The sequence below is a fragment of the Capricornis sumatraensis genome, chromosome 7, assembly GCF_032405125.1.
Source record: "Capricornis sumatraensis isolate serow.1 chromosome 7, serow.2, whole genome shotgun sequence".
NCBI lineage: Eukaryota > Metazoa > Chordata > Mammalia > Artiodactyla > Bovidae > Capricornis > Capricornis sumatraensis.
Genome location: NC_091075.1, coordinates 103,959,727 through 103,978,149, shown reverse-complemented (window position 1 = coordinate 103,978,149; position 18,423 = coordinate 103,959,727). Strand labels below are relative to the sequence as shown.

Sequence of the window (18,423 nt, the reverse complement as noted above, 5' to 3'; positions counted from 1 at the left end):
ACTCCACTTTTACATAGCAACGTTAAAAGGCAGTTTTTCAACAGGTTAGTATTCTATCATAAATCCTTGACAATTAAGAGCCACAATTTCCAACAACACTTAACACACTTAACACTTTAAACACACAAAGTTGTGGCACAGAGTTATGAAGACTTGCATGATATACAGTGCTTACGTAAAGCTGTTTTAGATGAAACACTAGAATCTACAATCTTCACGTTAAAATGAACCTAAGCCAGAACAAAGTGTAATCGAAAAGCACCATTTACAAGTGACACGTATTCAAGCTCAGACAAGCAACATGAAGAAATTGAGACTCGGGCAATTGCAACATCAGGAATTAAATAAGCACTTTTAACCTGACATTTCTTTATCTCCTTTAATACATGACCCAAATTACAGAAAAAAGTTTCAAACAGAAATGCACTAAGATGGCTGGTTTTGTCACTAGAATTGTTGGGGGAAAAAAGAAAATTAAACCCCTGCATTTTTATAGGTATGGTTCCTAACAAATAAAATATTTCAGTATTCAAATAAGCAGACAAACAAAAGTAAGAACACTTACTTTTGTGTAAGTGTATTCATGTGCCAAGTGTTTTTCTCTATGCTTTCTTTTTAGAGGGTTAACTTCTGGAGGTTAGAGATTGTACCTTCCTTATGATCAATAGAGTCCAGTGTACTCTATATTACATCACACTGCATGATATAAGAAGATAACATATCCTAAAATTCTTTGAGAGCCAGCAATGATCAATAAAATTTTTAACAAGGAGGAAAATGGAGCTCATGTAAGTATGAATATATATATATAAATAAGGAAGGTAAGAGAGGAATATTCTGTGAAATATAAATGACTTTATAGATAGAACATCTGTGCAGAGTAGGATTACTACAAGAGTGAGCAGTTCCTCTACAAGGGTTTTGTATAACATCGTAGCCACAAATCTAGGCCAGCTATACCACTCTCCTAGCATCCTCTAGCATCCTTTGTTGTCATGACTTCAACTGCCCCCTCTAAAGCTTTCAAACAGTACAGAGCTCTAAAGAAAAGTGACTGCATTTGCTGTTGATTGGTCAGGCTGTGACTGACAAGTATGTGATTTTCTCTTAGAGCTGGACAAAACAGGAGATGAAGGTGAGATTTCTCCTCACTATATAGTATAATTCAGAGAATATTATTGTATTCTGTATCCGAAATAGCACCACTGAATACACTAAATATTTAGTGGTAACAGCCATGTTGCAATATTCAGCTTAGATTAATTGAGTATCTATTATATGTCAGGCAGAGTGGTGGACATGAAGGATATAGCCATGAATTAGACCAGGGCAAAATTCCGGTGTCTCCAAGAGGAGAAACAAGCTCCTCAAAACAAATAATTTCAGTGAAAAATACAGGCCATCATCCTGAAGTGTGAAGATGAGAGAAAGTTTAAAGTCTTAAGGCAGAAAGCTGCATTAATAAAATCATGATAATACAGAATGGCACGTATTAGGGGAGGCAGTGGGGGAAGGAGGGAGAGAGAACACATATATTGCTGGAGCGACTTGTGAGGTGGGAAATGCAAAAGGGTAAGGCTGGAGAGAAACGATAATGGGGATAATGGAAAGCCTTAAATGCCATAACCTAAGGAGCTTGAATTTTATCCTGCTCAACTGATGAAAAGTTATTTACTGACTGCAGGCAGAGAAGAAATGCATTCAAATCTGCAAGGCAGGGAAATGGAGGACAAATTATAGCTAAGAGATGAATTTAGAAAGCTAGTTCTACAGTCCATGGACAATAAAAGGAACTGAGAGACTGGGAAGAAATGAAGAAATATTTTGGAGGTTATAACTGTTGGGAGGACTTTCTTGGTGGTGTAGTGGTTAAGACTTCACGCTTCCAATGCAAGGAGTGCAGGTCTAATTCTTGGTCAGGGTACTAAGATTTACCACATGTTATGTGACCAAAAATAACAACAACAAAGAAAAAAAAATAAAAATAAAAACCCTGAATTTGGGACCTTCCTAGTGGTCCAGTGGTTAAGATTCTGAGCCCACAGATCCCTGGTTGGGGAACTAAGACCTCGCATGACACATGGTGTGGCCAAAAAAACCCCCAAACTGTTGGGTCTTAAAACTTGTGCTGATATTCATTACCAGTAAGCTCTATTTTAAATTTCCCTTAATACATATTAGTCCATGCTTTTCAGAAGGTTTCTATATCAAAGCCAAACTGGGTCTATGTTAACTATGTATGAGTTAGATTTAAATTAGGTCTCTAATTTCTGATAAAGTAGCCATGGATTTCTGTGGACTCCAAAATCAGTATTATATTACTATGAATATAGACACTGGAACATTTGTTTTGGTTTCATTTTTAACTTTCCTTAGTGTTCAAAAATGCAGTTTCATTTTTCCACTTGGATAAATCAAAAAAGCAAATGTCTATTCTCTGTTGTTTTTGAGCTAAAGAATAACTTACTGTGTCTCTCTTCTCAAATGCTTCTCAAGCCAATTTTTTCTCCATTGAACACTGGTATTTTTTTTACTGGACTAGTTCTATATGAGAATGGTTTGAAGCTGCCCTGTGTTGCTATGTAATTTAAATAAAATATTCAGTTCCATAGTTGCATTAGCTAGAAAGCATATGCTCAACAGTCACCTGTGATCTGTAACCTTACGTCCAGTCTACTTAGCTGGAATTTGTAGATGCAGTACTTCTCCTCCACCGAAGAAGTTCTACTGGACAATGCTGATCTAAAATATAAACCTCGGGACTTCTCTGCAGCCCAGGGTTTAAGACTTTGTGCTTCCAATGAAGGAATGGCAAATTTGATCCTTGGTTGGGTAATATCCCACATGCTGTGGGGTGAAGCCATAAATAAATAAAATAAAAATTTCATCAGCTGTGGAAACACAGTGGGCACTTGATTCTTTCTGGCTAAGTCGCTGAATCCATTTATACTAGTGTGTTCTTCAGAGATACTAAATGTATTTGTATCTCAGTGTAATTATTCAGTCATTAATACTTAAATACATGTGATATTTGACTAACATACAAAATCCCTGTTTATTCATATTTACTTCTATGTAAACTGATTATTTAAATTATTTAAGTTCGGGGAGTAATCCAAATAACAATCTTTATTTTTTTGGAGGGGAGGGGTGCTATCCAGAGGGAAATATAGTGAAGGAAATAAAAAACAGAGTAGCTCATTTTTACTAGTTCAGGCTCTTGGAAAAGAAAGACATTTGCCTTCCTCTAGGAGATCTTCCCAAGCCAGGGATCAAACCCAGGTCTCCTGCATTGCAGGTGGATTCTTTACCATCTGAGCCACCAGGGAAGCCTATAAAGTGTCACTAGTAGCATCCAATATGATGAACTGTAACATTTATGAATCCACCCTCTTGCCTTTCTGAAATGTAACTATAAAAATACATGCGCTTTCAAGTTCAATGGAATGAACATGAATGGAAAGGAAGTATTCGATGCGGCAATAATGAGAACAGCCTCACATACTTGAGTGTTTACATACTTTAGTTGCACAAGAGAGTTTAAGCTGCATTCACAGAGCAGTCACAGAAGAGCAAAACTAGGCTAGACCAGAAGACACAGCATTGAAAGAAGGGAGACGGCACTTAACTTAGACATGACGTACAATGGGCTGACTTTAAACTCCTTAAATAAGTCCTATTTAACCACAGTCACTTTTATAGAATTCAATTATATCTGTTGTTTACGCTCTCCCTTCTAGTATTACACAGAATGCAGGGGAGTCTTGACTGTTGTAAGCAAAATGCTATTCACGGTCCCCACCCAGGGTGTGGAGTGCTGCTCATACTATACTCACAGTACCGGTTCCAAGTCAGTCTCTCACAATCAGGAATGTGCTGCCAACCCACAGAGCGATGGACAGGGAGTGTATGGTAATTACCCCACAAACAACACAGGGACAGAAACTCTCATTAGAAAGCAGACGATTTCTCAGCTCTTGAGATGGAGCAGAGAGAGATGGAAAAGAAAAGCCTGGAAATGAAGAAGGAAAAGAGCAGAATAGGACAGTCCTATGCTAAGGTGGAAAGAGTGAAATGAAAAGAATAAAGTAAAAAAAAACAAAAAAAGGCAGGGGGTGGATGACATCAAATTTTAAAACTATGTTCTTTCTTGCCTCTCCTCTACTGCTTTATGAATGTTGTTGTTCAGTTGCTAAGTTGTGTCCAACTCTTTGCGACCCCATGTAATGCAGTATGCCAGGCTTCCCTGTCCTTCACTATCTCCTGCAGGGCTACCCAAGACAGATGGGTCATGGTGGAGAGTTCTGGCAAAACATGGTCCACTGGAGAAGAGAGTGGCAAACACTTCAATATTCTTGCCTTGAGAACCCCATGAACAGTATGCAAAGGCTTTATGAATGTAGAAAATAATTAATAATCTTAGTAATAATCTTTTATTTATAATTTTTAAATTTCAACTACAATTTCTTCCTTGGAATCTTTCTTGTTCTTAACTTTATTTTGTTCCCAAAGAAATCAGAGCACTTAATAATAACCATTGCTTTTTGATAGCTTACTCTCTTATGTCATCAGGAACTGGATAACCATTTTACAGATCCTGCAATAATAGAGCCCCATCGAAACACTACCCCAAAAAGGAAAATAAAATCCCTCTGTCTGCTACATGGTGAAATGGAGCTCCATCTCAACCCCTCACCCAGAATGGTTTATTGAAGGGAGACCCAAATGAGCCTTTATTTCATAATAAAATACTTTTATTATATTAAAAATTATATAATGTTATTAAGAAGAGACCTAAGGGGTCTGATGATGCCTGAAAATGAGATGTTTAAAATGGTACCCAAGTTCCTTCCAGCACTACCCCATGATTTTAAAGCCTGGTCTCCCTTGTGCTAGTTGGCTGGTTGGTTTTGTCAGCTGAGAAGATGCTGTGGAAGTGATTTAGGTACAGGTTCCTTTCAAGAGGATGGGGCCTGGGCTAAAGGAAACAGCTATCCATTTGAGGTGGAAGGAGACAACAGTCTTTTCCATCAGTTCATGAATGTTCATGTGCCCCTGAGAATGAAATTTAGCAATTTCTTTTCTTCTGGTTGTATATTATCCCACTGGACACTGTAATACATCTCTTTTAAAAAGTAGGAGGTAACATGTAGTGAGAAATCCTTAGACTGGAATGCCAAATCTGTGATGGAAATTTACAATCTCCCATAATGATGGAAATTTTATCATTAACCAGTTATGTGATTCTGGGTATGCTATTAAATCTTCACATGCTCAAGCACATGCGCTCTAAAACCTCTTCTAATTCTAAAATTACTGATCCTCAGTGACAACTTTCAATTGTAAAGATCACAAAAACTGTACAGAGCATTATAACTTTTAAATGCTTTAAAATAGGAATGTTTCAAGAGAAAGGTGTACAAGAAAATGGGCACATGAATAATGTCCACTGTTCTGCTTGATTTGTTGCACATGAAAGGGATCTATGAAGCCTATTTTTCATAAGAATTAAATAATAAGTGGTTTGTTATTTTCCATTCTTTTTTCTTCTTAGTATACTAGCTAAACTCTTCATATTAACAATCTGTACTTTACACAGCCAACATAAATTATTTTACCTTTACAAAAAGACAGCATAGCATAAAACCAGCAAGTTACTCAACTAAATAACTAGTAAGAATGATTGCTTTTGAATTCCAAACCTCAAATGTTCCTTTCAAACAATGCTTTTAGTCAAAAACAAACATAATTTATTACTACTACATAATAATACAGCTTATTTAAGGTGGTACAAGTATTTCCATAATAAATCAACATTTTCACGGTGTTCTATTTTGTTTACTTTAATTCGGTTATGAAATATACTCTAGGGAAAAAATTGGTAGATATTTTGTGGGAGCAAATGCTTCTGAAAACTCTTTTAATGCCAAAGACAGATTTCAGGATAAAAACTGTCCTACATCAAATAATTGAAAGCGTATTTTATCTTACTTTTAAAAGGAAATCTTTTCCTCTTTTGTATCTCTTACAATAAACCTAAAATTTTTCAATTCAGAAATTTTTTTTGTGCGGGGCGTAACAAGTTAGTATTTTGAACAAATAAGGGTCTATACAGATTATACTGGGTTGGCCAAAAATTTCATTTGGGTTGTAACCTTATGGCCAACTCAATATATTATCTTTACAGATATATATGTATATATGCATATCTGAAAACAAGTTGATCTATTTGAGTTTCTTTACACTTACACATACATGCATGCACATGCAAACCATGATGGAGTTTTGCTTATAGGAAATTCCTATAAATTATATATTCAAACAAAACATGTTAAACTATTTACTGTAATATAATTTTAAAAAATATTTTCACCAAAGTTTTGATGTTTTTACTATTTAACTCTCAACCAAGGTTCAAATGTAAAAACACTTCTCTCAGACATCACATATCCAAACTACTACCTGCAGAAGGGGGCAGCAAATGGTTAGCTAGCATCAGCAACTCAATGGACATGAATCTGAGCAAACTCCACGAGATACTGAAGGACAGGGGAATCTGGTGTGCTGCAGTCCATGGGGTCACAAAGAATGGGACATGACTTAGCTACTGAACAATAACAACAACAATTTTAATATTCACATGTTAAGAAAAGACACCAGTGAACCTCTTAAATGTTAGAAAGCCATCTAAATTGGTGTGTATATTCACTCCTTATATTCTGAGACGATCATGGTCTTATCTGTTTGAATCACTGAAGGACTGTTCCCCCCCCCGCCACAACAATGGGCAGAATTTATTTATATAAATGTCTCCATGAAGGAATGCTCATAAGAATGTGAAGCTAAATTATATTGATGTGTTAGCTGTGGTGTAACAGTAAATAGTCATAAAATACAACTTCTGAAAAGAGAGACTTTATTTTAAGCTACAAAGTGACTACTTTTTGCTGTCACAACTCTAAGACTTAAACAGTGAAATCATGCATAAAATAAATTTCTAATTTTTCATTTTCTGTCTTTGAAAGCTTTTAAATATTTATTTAACTTCACCGTAGTTGAGGCATGCAGGATCTAGTTCCCTGACCAGGTATCGAACCCTAGGGCCCTGCATTGGGATCTCAAGAGTCTTAGCCACTGGATGACCAGGCAAGTCCGTGACTTTGAAAGTTTTTAGATCCAGGTTATACTCAACTATCTCATAATGCAGGCTAATGCTTATAAAAGTGCAATTATATACAAACCCATAGAAGTAATTAAATGTTCAATAATTTCCTCCATAATTCCAATTTCCTCACTAATATGAAATTCCTATGTTGAAAAAAAATGCAACGTTTCATTTGTGAGAATTAAAGCACAATGTGGAATGTATTTTCAGTTCTCGAACTATGCTTGAAACGTAAGTAACAGAACAAACCTTTAGCAGAGTATTTTAAGGGCAACCTATGAATTAAAAACATTCAACTAGGACATTGATTTTAAAAATACTGAATACATATGACCCTTCATTACATTACTACTCTCACTGAACTAGAAGCACCTTAAAGCCCCTTAATCAGTTATGTCCCAGGGGTCTAGTGATCAAGGGGCATATATAAAACTTTAATCTTCAAAAATGTAGAGGATGAGATTGAAAACACTTACTTTGCTTTTTGTTCCAGCTATCTGTACTAAAAGTAGCCTCTATCCATATGACTAGAACACAATTTTATTCTATTCAATATACTGTGCTTTGTGTATCAATCAAGTATTTTTGAAAGAGCATTCCCCTATAAATAATAAGAATTGGTAATTTATAAAGTCATTTTATGCCCCCATAGTAGTTTCACAATAATTTATTAATCATTTTACATTCATTACCAAATTAATTTATTTTTATTAAGCCCATTTTCCTCATGGGCTTCCCTGGTGGCTCAGACAGTAAAGAATCTGCCTACAATGTAGGAGACCTGGCTTCAGTCCCTAGGTTGGGAAGATCCCCAGGAGAAGGGAATGACAACCCACTCCAGTATTCTTGTCTGGAGAATGCTATGGACAGAGGAGCCTGTTGTGGCTGCAAAGAGTCGGACACGAGTGAGTGATTAAGCACACACACACACATACATAGGCTAACCTAAGACCTGGCATGATTAAGCCCCATTGCTAAAGTAAGGATCACGTCACTACTGAATGGAGTACATAATTCAAGCCTCGGCTGCCTGACTCTAAGCTGATAAACCTAAATACTGTGATTTCAAAAAACAGAGATCTAAACAAAAATAAAAACACGGATCTAAGCGTCATTCCAGACCACTGCACTATCACCAGGCTATGTTGACTCCCTTGGATAACTGATTTTGATTAACTGTATCTCATTTCCATGAACCAGTCCTTTACGGAAGCCTCCCACAAGATGGTGCATGAAAGACGATGCTATGGAGGATTAAAAAGCAGTTGAAAACACGGCCCCTGCCTACCTAAAATACTGAGAGACTATATAAGGTGGCTGGACCGGGTATGTTTAGCAAAGATGACTTTTGGAAACAGTGTACTTTAGTTAGGGTTTTTGTGGGGGGAGGAACAGAAGCTGACAAAGAAGAAAGAGCCTGACTTGGGTACAAAGGTTTGGCAGTGGAAATAAGACTTATGGAATGGTTTTGTAACCCTTCTTTATTTCAAAACACAATCGTAAACATTTGATTCAATTCTCTCTCAAACACACACAGAATTACTAACCTTCTACACTCATGGCTTCCCTCAGAACCTGAAGTTTCTTTTGTCTTTCTCGGATTCGGTCCAAAGCGCTTGATATTGCCGAGGAGGTGGGCGATTCTCGTGTGTGAAATGCTGGATCCACTTTCTGAGGACCGAAGATATCCAACGCTAGGCTTCCATCTGAGTATCTTGCCTCCTTTTTTCTAGGAGTGGTTGAAGTCCGCACTGTAACCGCCTCAGGGAGACGGCGTTGGTATCTGTCAGTCTCCCCAGAAGAGAAGTCTCTGTCACCTGTGCAAAGCAAGTCCATGGACGAAGCCCAGATCTTCTTCTTGGGAAGCACGTCAATGCCAGGGACAGCTTTTTTTTCTGGGCCACTAGATTTGAACGGGTAAGGGGAACAGGAATTTTCCGAATCTTCTTGTCCAGAGTTATTATCTGATGGAAGGTCCTTGAAATAATCTTCCTCATCTTGAGTGTCTTTGATAGATAGAAATCCCATGGATTTACTAAGCCCTTTGTTAAGAAAGGCCTGATGACAGAATGGAGACTTGTATGTGTTTAGAACATCAGAAGTAGAGCTTCTTCCTGGAATGATAAGAATCTATCATGTATGCACAGACTTTTTAGAAAATAATTGGAATGTAACCTTACTATTGACAATGAAAGTGGTGGCATTTTCCAGTTCTCCAAATGGAGAATCAGAGATGAAATGGGATGGTGATGATGATAAGGGAACTGGAAAAAAATTGCTATGTTTGTTAGTTGAATGCTATGTTTCAGAGTCCAGTGTTTCTTACCAAATGGTATCAGCAACATATAGAACTTGGTTTCTAAAGTAACATTGTTTTATATTCAAAGGTGAATTATTTGGTTTTAAAAAGTAGATAAGAGTTTCTGATACTATCCAGTTTGGTAGACATTAATTATTCATAAAATGATTTGGAGTTAATAATAGAATACATACTATACTCTTTTAATGGCTAAAGATACAATTCAAATATGTATTATTTCAATATAAAGCCCTGCCATTTTCTGGTCATTCAAATAAACGTGCTCAAAGGAAAAAACAATTCCTGCTGTAGTATTTGGAATTATTGAGTATCAAAGTTTTATTAAGGTCATATATGTTTCCAAAAAAATTGATTATGTTTAAAATCCAGACAATTTGATTGTGTTTAAATTATGTAAGAAACTTAATTTTTCTATAGTAGACCATCATATCCTGAAATAGTTTTTCTTCTCAAACATTATGTATCAATATTTGTTAACTGGAATAAATTACCCATTCTTATTCATGTATTGGTCCTTGATGTAGTTAAAACCAGTAAACCATTCTAATGTTTTTTTTTTTAAGGTAGCAGTCTATAAATGCATTGAAGAGGAGCAAAAATGCCCAGCCAGAAATTTTTTGAATTCACAGACTCAACAACAAAAAAATCACACATATATATGGCTCCATTATTTAAAAGAGAAATGTAGAAAAATACTTTATAGTTACTAACATCAATAACCCATAAACACTGAAGATTTCCTCAATGACCATCTATGATCCCTCTTTGATAAGCTATTTGCTACGGATACAATATAAAATGATAACTAAAACCTTCCCAGTAACAATAAATTATTTATTAACACATTTGAATAAGTCAATTGCCTCTTCAGGGTAACAACTATTAGCTTCAATTAATTTCAGAATGGCACCACATAATTGCTTGAAAATTAGATTCAAATGTTTCGCTTTTCTTGGAATCCATCTTCCCCTGAACATGAATCCACTCAAGTGCAAGTAAGGATACATCATGTATCTGGGGCTCAGAATACTGGGAAATAGACCATCTTACATCTGGATGTATAGACTGCCATACACTTTGGATCCTAATATAAAATAATTTAAAACTGATAAACATATGTTTATGTTACAGTACTTCAGTGGTGAATTACATTCTTAAATCAGATATTGAAACTCAGTTATTTAAAATCGTATTAAAAAGTAGAGAACAAAGATATTTTTAAAAGTTGATAGGATACAATTGATAAAAAATAAGAATCGAAAGGATTTAAGAATCATAGAAGCATACATGAGCTCAACAATCTGCCTCCTTCTATTATCTTGGCTACCAAGCTGAGTCAAACCTTGGAGAAAATCAAACAAATATTCCGGCAGCAACATAAATTCCTGGTCAACCATGATGGACACTCAATATCACTCACTTTTCACAATGACGGATTCACGTTTCCTCATTCTTTCCCACCTTAACTCTCTATCTGATGCTCTTGTCTCATATTCCACCAAGAAAAAAGAAGTTGTCAGAAGAGAGCTTTTTCAGTGTTCCATGACTAATTCTATACATCTATTTGCCTCGGCAATCTTTTCCCTACTGTCTCAAGAGGTAAAACTTCCTACCAGTTGAAGGCCAATTCCCAGTATGAGTTCTATTCCCCCCTCCTCTTACTTTTATCAATGATTTTGCTTCTTTGGTTAATTTCTGCCTGCTCTGCTTCCATCCTCTAGTCTCCCATTTCTACTGAGTCCTTCTCATTAGTATACAAATGTTCCCTTATATCTCTATCACAAAACACACTAAACAAAACCTCTCCCCTCTGACCACATTTCCCTCTAGTTATTGCTGTCTCCAATTTCTCACTTCCCATTCATTATTCTACCCACTTTAGTCAACTCCCAGCTCCTCTCCAACTTGGTAGCTCCCATCATGTTATCACTAATGGCACCCATATTACCAAATTCAGTAGACACTTTTGTGTCCTTATTTTTCTTCTCAGTGACAACTAACAGTGAGAACAATCCCTTAAGTAATCACTTTCCTCTCTTTACAAGCCTGGTTTCCTACTCAGACAGCTCCTTCTAAGTCTTTTTCTTCCTTCCTCTACTGGATATCCAATTGTTGGTATTCCTCAGGTGTTGCTTTTAGAATCTTATGTTTTCACTCTATTAACAAGGCTTTAAATATTATCCACATATTGACAACTCCCAAATTTATATTCGTGGCACTGACTTCTGGGAGCTCCAATCTGAAACAGAAACTGGAACTTCTACTCGTGTATCTCAGAAGCACCTCAAAGCAAACATGCTTAAAACTAACCTTATGCTTCCCACACCCAGAGATGTCCTTTACCTCACTCTTTGCAACTTGGATCAGTGGCACCATTATTCAGCTGATTGCTCAATACAGAAATATGGGCACCCTCCTGAAACTCTTCATCTTCCTTATTTCCCATATTAAATTCATCAGAAAGTGCTGGCTACCTCAATTCTCAGAGATATGTTACTCCATGTGATTATTTCCAATTCTACTGAAATCCCCTTATTTCCAATTAACACTGCAATGTCACCCTGCTTCTTTTTGCATCCACTATACTCCACTCAACAGCCAGAACCATCTTTTAAAAGTGCATTCCATGATGTCACTATTCTTAATAAGTCTCAAAGGCATAATTATTGCACTCCAAATACAATTTAGACTCCTTCTGGGTGTGCAACTTGGATCCTTTTTAGGGATTCATCTCCACTTTCTTTATTCCATCCAGGCTACGGGTTTTTCTCTGTTAAGGTCTCTTATATGTTAGGGCCTTTGTATATACCATCTTATCTTCCCTGAGTGGTCTCTTCTAGACCTTTTTTGTGGTTAGTTGTTTCCCATTCTATAGTTTTACTTATGACTTCTTCAGTGAACATACCCTGACCATTACTGACATATCATGAGACTATTTGGAAAAAGTAAATTATCATCCCCTTTTCAGTTCAGTTCAGTCGCTCAACGTGTCCGACTCTTTGCGACCCCATGAACTGCAGCATGCCAGGCCTCCCTGTCCATCACCAACTCCTGGAGTTCACTCAGACTCACGTCCATCAAGTCAGTGATGCCATCCAGCCATCTCATCCTCTGTGGTCCCCTTCTCCTCCTGCCTCCAATCCCTCCCCGCATCACAGTCTTTTCCAATGAGTCAACTCTTCGCATAAGGTGGCCAAAGTATTGGAGTTTCAGCTTTAGCAACATTCCTTCCAAAGAAATCCCAGGGTTGATCTCCTTCAGAATGGACTGGTTGGATCTCCTTGCAGTCCAAGGGACTCTCAAGAGTCTTCTCCAACACCCGTTAGTATTTATTAGCAATATATAAATGGGCCATGGTATTCTGAAAGAACCATGTCTTCTCACTAGCCATATGAAGTTTAAAACTAAAAGCTAATAAGGTGGCTCTTAAGATTACTATTACTTTATAAATGCTAGCTTTTATTGTCTTCATGAAAATTGAAAATGAAAGTGAAAGTTGCTCAGTTGTATCCAACTCTTTGCGACCCCATGGATTATACAGTCCATAAAATTCTCCAGGCCAGAATACTGGAGTGGGTAGGGTTTCTCTTCTCTAGGGGATCTTTCTAACCCAGGGATGGAACCCAGGTCTTCCACATTGCAGGTGGAGTTTTTACCAGCTGAGCCACAAGGGAAGTCCTTATGAAAATTAGTAGATATAAAAATATTTCAGTTCATGTTTATTAAAAAATTCAGAAAGTTATCATTTTAAATTCTGTAGGGTAGTACAAAATTACAATGAAAATGTCATTTAAAAGTTTACACAAATATCAATCTTTGATTTGTTTTTTTAAAAAGTTCATACTAACTTCCTACTTTATTTCTATAAAATATGACTCATTTTGCTCTATATGTTTGAAAATCATATTATAACTAACCTAAGATCTCATGACTGTTACTTATAAAGGATGATTCTGAAGCACAGTTGAGGTCTCTTCTAGTAGTCAAGAGGACAAAGAAAGGCATGATGATACAGGAAGTGGAATGAGAAAGATGGTGGGAAGTGGAGGGCCAGAGGCATTGACACTCTTCAGGAAAACAGCAAAAAGTTGTAGAGGTGTGAAATAAGGTCCAAAGTGATCTGTATATACCTGTTACAGATGATCTAAAGTAAAATTGTAAGAGCTATGAGCTACAAAATTATTAAAGGGAGAAACAGTGTGGATGACCTTTTGAAGGAGGAGAAAGGAAGTGGTAGGAAAGAGATGTTTTGAGCTAATGGTTTCTCCAGTGCACCTTCTAGCCTAGGACTGCTTCTGTTTGCTTTTTGGAAGAAAAAGGAGATACATCTTTAGGTAAGGACACAGAGAAGTGGGTTTCAGCTGGTTACAAACATACTATTCTTAAATCACATATTCCTAACTGGTAGGAGTCTTGATGTGTTTTGTTATGTCAATGATGCTTGCTTTCTTCAACCACATGAGACATGTAATTGCCTCATTAACACTTCACAGGTAGATAAAATACATATGGCATCATATACAGCAGAATAGTATCATGGCTGTTGTGATGCTAAAGTACTTAGGGAAAAAATTTCACTAATCTGAGAATTTAAAATTAGAGCTTAAATATAGATAGAATCTGGCCATACAAATGAGGAGAATCATGGCATTCTAGGCCCATGTATTAGATGCTTAAGTCTACCACAACAGTGAAAACCATCAACTGTTAATACCAGTGCCACCTCCTATATTTGACACTATATAAAATGCAGTTTCTTCAGCTGCTTTCCTGAGCTTCTAAATATGTGCCCAGGCTATTATAATTACGTTATCAAACAAGCAATAAACAGCACTGAAATCATTAATTAAGTGTACCTAATAGAGATGGCTGGATGGCATCACTGACTCAATGGACGTGAATCTGAGTGAACTCCAGGAGTTGGTGATGGACCGGGAGGCCTGGCATGCTGCAATTTATGGGGTCTCAAAGGGTCGGACATGACTGAGTGACTGAACTGAACTGAACTGAATAGCTGTCAATGCTGGGCTGGAAGAAGCACAAGCTGGAATCAAGATTGCCAGAAGAAATATCAATAACCTCAGATATGCAGATGATACCACCCTTATGGCAGAAAGTGAAGAAGAACTAAAAAGCCTCTTGATGAAAGTGAAAGAGGAGAGTGAAAAAGTTGGCTTAAAGTTCAACATTCAGAAAATGAAGATCATGGCATCTGGTCCCATCATTTCATGGCAACTAGATGGGGAAACAGCAGAAAAAGTGTCAGACTTTTATTTTTTGGGGCTCCAAAATCACTGCAGATGGTGATTGTAGCCATGAAATTAAGACGCTCACTCCTTGAAAGGAAAGTTATGGCCAACCTAGATAGCATATTCAAAAGCAGAGACATTCCTTTGCCAACAAAGGTCCGTCTAGTCAAGGCTATGGTTTTTCCAGTGGTCATGTATGGATGCGAGAGTTGGACTGTGAAGAAAGCTGAGCGCCAAAGAATTGATGCTTTTGAACTGTGGTGTTGGAGAAGACTCTTGAGAGTCCCCTGGACTGCAAGAAGATCCAACCAGTCCATTCTAAAGGAGATCAGTCCTGAGTGTTCTTTGGAAGGAATGATGCTAAAGCTGAAACTCCAGTACTTTGGCCACCTCATGCGAAGAGTTGACTCAATGGAAAAGACTCTGCTGCTGGGAGGGATTGGGGGCAGGAGGAGAAGGGGACGACAGAGGATGAAATGGCTGGATGGCATCACCGACTCAATGGATGTGAGTCTGAGTGAACTCCAAGTGTTGGTGATGGACAGGGAGGCCTGGGGTGCTGCCAATTCATGGGGTCGCAAAGAGTTGGACACAACTGACTGACTGAACTGAACTAAACTGAACTGACTGAATAGCTATCCTTGGGCTTCCCTTGTGGCTCAGCTGGTAAAGAATCTGTCTGCAATGGGGGAGACCCGGATTTGATCCCTGGGTTGGGACAATCCCCTGGAGAAGGGAAAGGCTACCGACCCCAGTATTCTGCCCTGGAGAATTCCATGGACTATATAGTCCATTGGGTTGCAAAGAGTCCAACACAGTTGAGTGACTTTCACTTTCAATAGCTATCCTTACTACTCATTTTGATCACAGGAAACTTAACTAATGGTATTTCTGAAAGGAATACCCACTGTAGCTACTCTTAAAAGATTTCAAGAGGAGCCTTCTGTGGTATTTTCCCATTCTGGTAGAGTTAGAAGTTCCTCCACCTAAACTCACAGAGCATGCTGGACCTCTATGAAGACATTTTTCTTGCTATATTAAAATTATCCATTATATTCTGCATCTGCCATAATTCCTACTCATTTTCTCACCTCCACCCCTAACTGGAACAATAACATAAGGGACCACGTCTTACTTGTTTTTGTATTTCCAGTTCCCAATAAAAGAAATTTCAAAAGAACGTTTGTAGAATAGAATGAATATATAACTTACAAAACCTTTATAAGCCAACTTAAGTAGCACAATCTACCAGAAAAATTACTGTCAAAAGACGGGGTTTTAATTCTGGCTTTATCATTCAATCCATGAGCTTGGGCAAGCCACTTAATTTCTGTTTCTCACTTCCTTCATCTATGAAAATGTGGATATAATTTGCTATGCCTCTTCTTAGAGATGATAGGATAAATAAACTAACCCATTTGAACGATCATAAGCTCTTCTGAACAAGCACCAGCATAAAATTCTAAATTTTGCCTCTTTTTTTTTTGTTGTTTCTGCTTCATTTTTCTCAGCATATAATTATCTACTGAGGGAGAATTTAAGTTCCTTTTGAAAGAAAAATCATAAAAACAGAAATCAAAAGATCTCCTAGAAAATTCTTAGATTCTATAATAAAAAATCAAGTTATTCAGAACAAGTAGTCACTGTAGGTAAATTTTTCCATTTCTTAAGGATGTTTTGACTTCAGAGAATTTACAGACAACATTAGATTACACACAATTATAAGTATTCAAATTTAAAATGAAACCACAAGCATTTTCCTTTCAGAGAGTATGTAGTTTGCTAAAAAGTAAAGAGCAAACAATAAACTTTGAAGAGGAATAAATAAAAGATTTTAAGATCATAAAACATATTCATAATATAACATATTCCACTTATTAAATTAAAAGAAACCTTCCTTATAAAGTACACTGTTTTAACTCTTTTTGTTATTTATGATTAACATTATCCTTAAGGGGACAACATCATTCATCTTTCCCCTCACACACAGACTCAAATTCACAGCACCTCTTAGAAGCTAACTTCAAAACGACATTTCAGTATTAAAAGAGGCTCCCTGGTTCCCCATCTGTCCTCAAAAACGTGATCAGGTATGAAGAAAAAAGAAACATGGTATTATCAATATGCCTGAGTTCTGGAGCACTATCACGCTGATCTGATCAAGGTGTGGGTTTCTACCTGAAGCTCACTTGGCAGGAAATGCTTGATTTCTTTCTGCTTAGCGCAGCCATTACACTCAGTGCACTGACAGTATTAAATAACAAAGTCGGGGCACACAGCCCGCTAGTTCAGGCCTTAGCTTCTGTAACAGATCTCAGAGGCAAGATATAAGGAGAGACTTTTCAAGTTCATTTACTCATAGATGAAAAATTTTATTGCTATGTTTTAATTGAACAATCAAATCACTTAGGTATGAGGCATTATCTCTAAAATTGTCTACTTCTTTTAATCTAATTCTATATCTCACTGGAAAATGTCAAATCTTGACATTTTATTTATCGAGAACAGTGGTCAGGAACCGAATAAACTACAAATTATCACTACATAAAGGTTTTAGGTTCATCTACATCAAAGTGAATGCCTTACTACGAATGTAATATGACAATGTTGCTTTGCCCAAGCAACCACTGACAGTTAAGAACTGGTACTGCCCCAAAGTAATACCACTGTCATAGAAGAGTATTTCTTCTTTATGAGTTAATTTTTTAAAAGATTTATATGTTTATGTCACTATTAGCTCCTAACTTCTGTCTGATAATGCCTATAAATTAGTATACTATATTAACTCTGTCCTTGAGATGTGGTTTTATAAATTTTTAAGGATAAATTAAAAGAGCCTTTGAGCATTATTACTATTGTGGTAAGCAATGGCTAAGATGAACTGAGGAATCCTCTCCCATTATAGCTGATTCAACAAAGGCTATCGCAGGTGGCTCAGTGGTAAAAGAATCCACCTGCCAATGCAGGAGACTCCAGAGGGTTCGATCTCTGGGTTGGGAAGATCCCCTGGAGTAGGAGATGGCAACTCCCTCTAGTACTCTTGCCTGGAAAATTCCACAGACAGGGGAGCCTGGCAGGCTACAGCCCATGGGGTCATAAAAAGTCGGACCCGACTGAGCATGCACACACACAGTCCAAAAAGAGGCTACTGTTTCTTTAAATACAAGAACCTCTAATTCTACCCTAAATTAAAGGAACTCATTCAGGTTTATTCTGTGTGACAAACTGTAATTCCTTACAAAAATTCTCTTGAGTTTCGATATTGGGGACATTTTATTCTCCAATAAGGAGACAGGATTATTAGAGAATTAAAATCAATGGATAGGCTATTTAAAGATTTCTCTGTAAATTTTCTTAAGTTATTACAGTCAATTCTAGATTATCTGCATTCAACAGTCTATTAGTCATAATGATTCTAAAGCACTATTAGACAATAATATTGTTTCAATATTATAAAAACAAAGTCATAAATAAAAGGCATTAATAATTTGGTTTAAAACTTCTATTTGTTGTTATAGCCAAAATAATGAACTATAGTTTACTTTTTATTTTGAATGCAACTTAATGTTTAAAATAAGTTATCTAAAAAAATAATCAAGAGTCTCATATATTTATTTTTGGAACCATTAAAATTATATTATAGACATGTTATTATATCTTTCTCATACTCATTTAATCAACAAATATTT

General features: G+C 36.8%; 1 protein-coding gene across 5 annotated transcripts in view; it reads right to left on the bottom strand.

The window, feature by feature from the left end:
• The window catches only part of PTPN13 (protein tyrosine phosphatase non-receptor type 13), a 223,528-nt gene that overhangs the window by 109,355 nt on the left and 95,750 nt on the right, over positions 1–18,423 (bottom strand). For all 5 annotated transcript variants that reach the window (XM_068975016.1, XM_068975017.1, XM_068975018.1 and 2 more), the window contains one exon: positions 8,713–9,279. In XM_068975016.1, coding sequence (XP_068831117.1) covers positions 8,713–9,279 — 567 coding nt within the window. The remainder of the gene's footprint in view (positions 1–8,712; positions 9,280–18,423) is intronic.